At 35.1% G+C, this 9,226-nt stretch overlaps 1 protein-coding gene across 1 annotated transcript; it reads right to left on the bottom strand.

The window, feature by feature from the left end:
• Window positions 1–2,763: 2,763 nt before the first annotated feature.
• On the bottom strand, window positions 2,764–4,392 carry LOC140039320 (uncharacterized). Its single transcript, XM_072084924.1, has one exon. It carries the CDS (start codon window positions 4,390–4,392, stop codon window positions 2,764–2,766), a length of 1,629 nt encoding a protein of 542 aa, XP_071941025.1.
• Window positions 4,393–9,226: the final 4,834 nt, after the last annotated feature.

The raw sequence follows: 9,226 nt of genomic DNA, 5'->3' as shown, positions 1-9,226 counted from the left end.
AAAAAAAATCACTGTACTATTATAGTAAAGAGACATTTTCGAAAACATTTCGACCCCTTTATTTTTTTATTTAACTGGTTACCATAACATAATTGACATGCGCAGAATCATATAATGTGTTATGCATATGTCAATTATGAAATGGTAACCAGTTATGTCGAAAAATAGAAAGGTCGAAATTTTGCCATTTAAAAAAAAAATGTTTTTGGAAAATTTCCAAATTTAAATCCTTAAATTTGTTTATATAACTGGTTACTATATCTAAATTGATATGCGCAGAATCATATTCATTTTTCGAAAAAATCCCTGTACTAATAATAATAGAAGAAAAAAAACATTGCCAAATCTCAATCCTTATATTTTTTTATATAACTGATTACTATTATCATAATTGACATGCATGTTCTGTGTGTGTCAATTATTATATAGTAACCAGTTACGAAGAATAGAAAATTTTTCGGAGAATTGCCAATTGCTTTTTTATTTTGATATAACTGGTTACTATATCGTAATTGATATGCGCAGAATCATATAGTGTGATCTGCGCATGTCAATTATGATTATAATAGCAACCAGTTATGTTGTTACAGGGAAATTTGTCCAGAAATGACCAATTTTATTTGCATAATAATTAAATTTTAAAAAGTCGATATTTTGGCCATTTTTGAAAAAATCTTCAAATTTTCAAATGACAAAATTTCGACCTTTTTATATTTTGACAAAACTGGTTACTATGACTCTATAAGATGATGATAACGCAATATATGCGTATATATGGCAATATTATTGCATAATAATTAAATTTTAAAAAGTCGATATTTTGGCCATTTTTGAAAAAAATCCCTGTAGAGGGAAATTTTAAAAAATGACAACATTTCGACCTTTTTATATTTTGACAAAACTGGTTACTATGACTCTATAAGATGATGATAGCGCAATATATGCGCATATATGGCAATATTATTGCATAAATAATTAAATTTTGGCCATTTTTGAAAAAATCCCAATACTATAGCACAGGGAAATTTTCAAAAATGACCAAATGTCGACCTTTTTATATTTTGACAAAACTGGTTACTACGACTATAAGAAGATGATAACCCGCAATATATGCGCATATATGGCAATATTATTGCATAATAATTAAATTTTTATCAAAAATGTTTGAAATGTTTATTATGCTATAGTAACCATTTATGTCAAAACTGGTTACTATAGCACAATTGACATGCGCAGAAACCATTATTCGTCTCTGCGCATGTTTATTATGCAATAGTAACCATTTATGTCAAAAAATAAAAGGGTCGAAAATCGGTCAGTTTTCGGAAATTTCCCTGTACTATAGTACAGGTATTTTTTCAAAAAAATGGCCAATTTTCGACCTTTTTATTTTTCGATAAAATTGGTTACTATAGCTCAATTAACATGCGCAGAACCCATTAGTCGCCTCTGCGCATGTTTATTATGCTATAGTAACCATTTATGTCAAAACTGGTTACTATAGCACAATTGACATGCGCAGAACCAATTATTCGTCTCTGCGCATGTTTATTATGCAGTAGTAACTATTTATGTCAAAAAATAAAAGGGTCGAAAATCGGCCATTTTTCGAAAATTTTCCTGTACTATAGTCTCTCTCTCTCGAAGTGCCATATCATGAGACTTTGGCGATCATGTTGTGCCACAATTCTCTGTCTATTGCCATGTTCAGCAACTCCATTTCTTTGGTATTCACGCCTCTATTCCGAATCCATTCAGCTATGCTGGCCAACCAAGTGACTCTTTTTCTCCCCCTGCTCCTTCTTCCTTCTATTTTCCCAGTTAATGCCAAGTTCTCCGGACCTTCCTTCCTCAACACATGTCCCATGAATCTCATCTGTCTAATCCTAATATCCTTCAGTAGTTTCCTGCACACTCTAGCTCTTATCAATACATCTTCGTTACTAACTCTATCTGTCCATGGAATTCTCATCATTCTCCTTAGAAACCACATCTCACAGCTTTCCAATCTTTTTCTGAGGTCAGTTGTGATTGACCAGGCTTCACTTCCATACATCAGCACAGGATAGATGTAGCAGTTTAATACACGCAACCTGGTTTCCATACTCATCGCACAGTTCTTCAAGATATTCTCCATTTCTCCAAATGCGGATTTCGCAAGGACTATCCTTCTCTTTATCTCCGTTACACACCTGGCATCATCTGTTATTTTGCTCCCAAGATAGTTAAAAGAGGACACCTGCTGAATTAACTGGTCACCTGCTCGAAGGTTACACGTTGGACTCTCCTTTTTTGACAATACTAAACACTCTGTCTTACTACAATTTATAGACAGACCCATCTTTTCGCTCTCTACTACAACCACATCCAGCAACCTTTGGAGATCTTCAGCTGACTCTGCCAGTAGAACTGTGTCATCTGCATATCTGATGTTTGTAATATTTCTACCACAAACTCTCAAACCCTTCTCATTCTCTAGCTCCCTCAAGATCAACTCGCTATAGTAGTTAAACAAGTCTGGTGACATTACACAGCCCTGTCTCACTCCTTTTTCAATACTTGTGTAGTCACTGCACTCCCCATCTACCCTCATGCATGCAGTCAAATTTTGCAACAATCGAAGATCCTTTCCATGTAGGTCAAGCTTGCTAAGTTCTTGAAATAGCTGCTCATGCCTTACTTTGTCAAATGCCTTGGTGTAGTCTATGAAACACATGTATACATCTTTCTGCATCTCCACTGCCCTTTCAGTTATCATTCTTATCACAAAGATGGCATTCCTATAGTGCCTGAATCCTTTACAAAACCAAACTGCTCACTCCCAATCTCTGGTTTTAATCTACTTCTTGCTCTCATAAGTAGTATCCTCAGAATGATCTTGGTGACATGACTCATGAGGCTGATTGTACGATGTTTTTCACACTCTACAGCACCTGGTTTCTTCGGAAGGGCAATAAAAATGGACTTACTCAAGTCCTCAGGGAAACTTCCATCCTCATATATCTTATTGATCACTTCAGTTAACTTTTCCACTCCATACTCTTCTAATGCCTCAATAATCTCAATGACTACACCATCCAGTCCTGCCGCCTTATTCTTCCTCAACATCTTGATTGCTGTTCGTACTTCTGCTTTCAAGATCTTTGGTCCTTCTTCTGAGTCAGGAAAGCTTGGCATTGCTTGTCTAACATCAAAAAACAGCTTCCCGATATACTCTGTCCATCTTTTCAAAATATCAGTCTTTTCAACAAGCATTGTTCCATCCTTTGCCTTAATGCATCCAGAGTTTGAGCAGCCAGACTTCCTTCCAGTGATCTCATTAAGTCTCTGATAAATCTTGTGGTTGTTGTTCTCTAGTCCACTCTCAATCTCCTCACACTGGGTGTTGAGCCACTTTTCTTTTGCCTCCCTGCACTTTTGCTTAATTTCTCTATCTAGATTTTTATATTCTTTACTTGATCTACTACTAATCTTCTGTCTATCCCTCATCATTGATAGTATCTCTTCGGACACCAATTTGTTCTTCCTTCTTCTCTCTTTCTTGGGTAAGGATTCTTTGGCTGTCTCAACAAGGATGTCTTTTATTGTATCCCACGTAATCTCTTCACCTTCATCTACAAGGATGTCAAACTTATTCTTCACTTGAATTGAATATTCCATACGGATCTCCGGACTGTTTAGCTGCTCAAAGTCTAATTTCTGTACATTTTTGGCTTTCTTCACCTTTTTTAACTTTGATTGAAGTGTGCAAACAACTGGAATGTGGTCACTTCCACAATCTGCCCCTGGGTATGTTTTTGCATGAGTCACTGCCCTTTTACACCTACTGTTTACTGCAATGTAGTCAATCTGGTTTCTCGTCACATCACCAGGGCTCTTCCATGTGTATATTCGTCTGGGATGCTCTTTGAACCATGTATTTGTTATGGTCATATCCTTAGCTTTACACCAGTTCACCCATCTATCACCACGCTCATTTCTTTCACCAATCCCATGCTCTCCAACTGTGTTTCCATCCTGTCCATGGCCAACCTTTGCATTCAGATCACCCATGATGATATTTATCTCATCTGATTTGCATTGAGATTTGGCCTGGTCTAAGGTCGCATAAAAGTTATCTATTTCTTCATCTGTGCTGTCAGCTGTAGGAGCATAAACCACTATGATAGAGATATTGAAGGGTTGTCCCTGCAGTTTGACCAGCATAACTCTTTCACTCACAGCCCAATAGCCCAGCATACATTTAGCCATATCACTATCCAAAAGCAACCCTACACCTTTTTCATGTTTGTCTCCTCCAGCGTAAATCATCTTGTAATCATCAATCATAAATTCACCATTATTTGTCCAATGAGTTTCATTTATCCCTAATATATTGATGTTGAGTCTCATCATTTCCTGCTTAACACTTTCAAGTTTGCCATCTTGATACAAGGTCCTCACATTCCACGTTCCTAGTCTGATTGTACTTCTATTGCGGACGTAGCTTTATGACGGTCGAGCTCCACCTGTCGCACATGAGACACCCTACCGGGCGAGGAGCCTCCTTCATACGATGGATGTACCCCCTTTACGCCGTTAGCTTTCATTCTTGAATTGTGACACTTCATAATTGTTCTTGGAAAAAATGATAGTGATGTGGTTTCCCGTTGCCTTCTTCACCGCAGTCTATCAGCCATAAATGGGATCACCATCCTGCCTGACAATGTGTGCTGAGGTCTGCCGTTGTCCTAGAAATGTATCTTCTATATGGTACAGGGATTTTTTCAAAAAAATGGCCAATTTTCGACCTTTTTATTTTCGATAAAACTGGCTACTATAGCACAATTAACATGCGCAGAACCCATTAGTCGCCTCTGCGCATGTTTATTATGCTATAGTAACCATTTATGTCAAAACTGGTTACTATAGCACAATTGACATGCGCAGAACCAATTATTCGTCTCTGCGCATGTTTATTATGCAGTAGTAACTATTTATGTCAAAAAATAAAAGGGTCGAAAATCGGCCATTTTTCGAAAATTTTCCGGTACTATAGTAAAGGGATTTTTTCAAAAAAATTGCCAATTTTCGACCTTTTTATTTTTCGATAAAACTGGTTACTATAGCACAATTGACATGCGCAGAACCCATTAGTCACCTCTTCGCATGTTTATTATGCAATAGTAAAAATTTATGTCAAAACTGGTTACTATAGCACAATTGACATGCGCAGAACCCATTATTCGTCTATGCGCATGGTAATTATGCAATAGTAACCATTTATATCAAAAAATAAAAGGGTAAAAAATCACCATTTTTCGAAAATGTTCCTGTACTATAGTACAGGGATTTTTTCAAAAAAAATGGCCAATTTTCTACCTTTTTATTTTTCGATAAAACTGGTTACTATAGCACAATTAACATGCGCAGAACCCATTAGTCGCCTCTTCGCATGTGTATTATGCAATAGTAACCATTTATGTCAAAAAATAAAAGGGTCGAAAATCTGTCAGTTTTCGGAAATTTCCCTGTACTATAGTACGGGATTTTTTTCAAAAAAATGGCCAATTTTCAACCTTTTTATTTTTGATAAACTGGCTACTATAGCACAATTAACATGCGCAGAACCCATTAGTCGCCTCTGCGCATGTTTATTATGCTATAGTAACCATTTATGGCAAAACTGGTTACTATAGCACAATTGACATGCGCAGAACCAATTATTCGTCTCTGCGCATGTTTATTATGCAATAGTAACCATTTATATCAAAAAATAAAAGGGTAAAAAATCACCATTTTTCGAAAATTTTCGAAACAGGGATTTTTTCAAAAAAATTGCCAATTTTCGACCTTTTTATTTTTCGATAGAACTGGTTACTATAGCACAATTGACATGCGCAGAACCCATTATTCGTCTCTGCGCATGTTTATTATGCAATAGTAACCATTTATATCAAAAAATAAAAGGGTCAAAAATCACCATTTTTTGAAAATTTTCCTGTACTATAGTACAGGGATTTTTTAATAAAAATTGCCAATTTTCGACCTTTTTATTTTCGATAAAACTGGCTACTATAGCACAATTGACATGCGCAGAACCCATTAGTCACCTCTTCGCATGTTTATTATGCAATAGTAACAATTTATGTCAAAACTGGTTACTATAGCACAATTGACATGCGCAGAACCCATTATTCGTCTCTGCGCATGGTTATTATGCAGTAGTAACTATTTATGTCAAAAAATAAAAGTGTCGAAAATCGGCCATTTTTTGAAAATTTTCCTGTACTATAGTACAAAGATTTTTTCCAAAAAATGGCCAATTTTCGACCTTTTTATTTTTCGATAAAACTGGTTACTATAGCACAATTGACATGCGCAGAACACATTAGTCACCTCTTCGCATGTTTATTATGCAATAGTAACAATTTATGTCAAAACTGGTTTCTATAGCACAATTGACATGCGCAGAACCCATTATTCGTCTATGCGCATGGTTATTATGCAATAGTAACCATTTATGTCAAAAAATAAAAGTGTCGAAAATCGCCCATTTTTTGAAAATTTTCCTGTATTATAGTACAGGGATTTTTCAAAAAAAATGGCCAATTTTCGAACTTTTTATTTTTCGATAAAACTGGTTACTATAGCACAATTGACATGCGCAGAACCCATTAGTCGCCTCTGCGCATGTTTATTATGCTATAGTAACAATTTATGTAAAAACTGGTTACTATAGCACAATTGACATGTGGAGTACCCATTATTCGTCTATGCGCATGGTAATTATGCAATAGTAACCATTTATATCCAAAAACAAAAGGGTAAAAAATCACCATTTTTCGAAAATTTTTCTGTACTAGTACAGGGATTTTTTCAAAAAAATGGCCAATTTTCTACCTTTTTATTTTTCGATAAAACTGGTTACTATAGCACAATTAACATGCGCAGAACCTATTAGTCGCCTCTTCGCATGTGTGTTATGCAATAGTAACCATTTATGTCAAAAAATAAAAGGGTCGAAAATCTGTCAGTTTTCGGAAATTTCCCTGTACTATAGTACGGGATTTTTTTTCAAAAAAATGGCCAATTTTCGACCTTTTTATTTTCGATAAAACTGGCTACTATAGCACAATTGACATGCGCAGAACCCATTAGTCACCTCTTCGCATGTTTATTATGCAATAGTAAAAATTTATGTCAAAACTGGTTACTATAGCACAATTGACATGCGCAGAACCCATTATTCGTCTATGCGCATGGTTATTATGCAATAGTAACCATTTATGTCAAAAAATAAAAGGGTCAAAAATGACCATTTTTTGAAAATTTTCCTGTACTATAGTACAGGAATTTTTTCATAAAAATTGCCAATTTTCGACCTTTTTATTTTCGATAAAACTGGCTACTATAGCACAATTAACATGCGCAGAACCCATTAGTCGCCTCTGCGCATGTTTATTATGCTATAGTAACCATTTATGTCAAAACTGGTTACTATAGCACAATTGACATGCGCAGAACCAATTATTCGTCTCTGCGCATGTTTATTATGCAGTAGTAACTAGTTATGTCAAAAAATAACAGGGTCGAAAATCGGCAAATTTTCGAAAATTTTCCTGTACTTTAGTACAGGGATTTTTTCAAAAAAATTTCCAATTTTCGACCTTTTTATTTTTCGATAAAACTGGTTACTATAGCACAATTGACATGCGCAGAACCCATTAGTCACCTCTTCGCATGTTTATTATACAATAGTAACAATTTATGTCAAAACTGGTAACTATAGCACAATTGACATGCGCAGAACCCATTATTCGTCTATGCGCATGGTTATTTTGCAATAGTAACCATTTATGTCAAAAAATAAAAGGGTCGAAAATCGCCCATTTTTCGAAAATTTTCTTGTATTATAGTACAGGGACTTTTTCAAAAAAAAAAATGGCCAATTTTCGACCTTTTTATTTTTCGATAAAACTGGTTACTATAGCACAATTAACATGCGCAGAACCCATTAGTCGCCCGTTCGCATGTGTATTATGCAATAGAAACCATTTATGTCAAAAAATAAAAGGGTCGAAAATCTGTCAGTTTTCGGAAATTTCCCTGTACTATAGTACGGGATTTTTTCAAAAAAATGGCCAATTTTCTACCTTTTTATTTTTCGATAAAACTGGTTACTATAGCACAATTAACATGCGCAGAACCCATTAGTCGCCTCTTCGCATGTGTGTTATGCAATAGTAACCATTTATGTCAAAAAATAAAAGGGTCGAAAATCTGTCAGTTTTCGGAAATTTCCCTGTACTATAGTATGGGATTTTTTTCAAAAAAATGGCCAATTTTCGACCTTTTTATTTTCGATAAAACTGGCTACTATAGCACAATTGACATGCGCAGAACCCATTAGTCACCTCTTCGCATGTTTATTATGCAATAGTAAAAATTTATGTCAAAACTGGTTACTATAGCACAATTGACATGCGCAGAACCCATTATTCGTCTATGCGCATGGTTATTATGCAATAGTAACCATTTATGTCAAAAAATAAAAGGGTAAAAAATGAACATTTTTTGAAAATTTTCCTGTACTATAGTACAGGAATTTTTTCATAAAAATTGCCAATTTTCGACCTTTTTATTTTCGATAAAACTGGCTACTATAGCACAATTAACATGCGCAGAACCCATTAGTCACCTCTTCGCATGTTTATTATGCAATAGTAACAATTTATGTCAAAACTGGTAACTATAGCACAATTGACATGCGCAGAACTCATTATTCGTCTATGCGCATGGTTATTATGCAATAGTAACCATTTATGTCAAAAAATAAAAGAGTCGAAAATCGCCCATTTTTCGAAAATTTTCCTGTATTATAGTACAGGGACTTTTTCAAAAAAAAAAAATGGCCAATTTTCGACCTTTTTATTTTTCGATAAAACTGGTTACTATAGCACAATTAACATGCGCAGAACCCATTAGTCGCCCGTTCGCATGTGTATTATGCAATAGAAACCATTTATGTCAAAAAATAAAAGGGTCGAAAATCTGTCAGTTTTCGGAAATTTCCCTGTACTATAGTACGGGATTTTTTTCAAAAAAATGGCCAATTTTCGACCTTTTTATTTTCGATAAAACTGGCTACTATAGCACAATTGACATGCGCAGAACCCATTAGTCACCTCTTCGCATGTTTATTATGCAATAGTAAAAATTTATGTCAAAACTGGTTACTATAGCA

This window comes from Antedon mediterranea, chromosome 2 (assembly GCF_964355755.1).
Source record: "Antedon mediterranea chromosome 2, ecAntMedi1.1, whole genome shotgun sequence".
In the NCBI taxonomy this organism is placed as follows: Eukaryota; Metazoa; Echinodermata; class Crinoidea; order Comatulida; family Antedonidae; genus Antedon; species Antedon mediterranea.
This window is presented reverse-complemented; position numbering and strand designations above follow the sequence as displayed.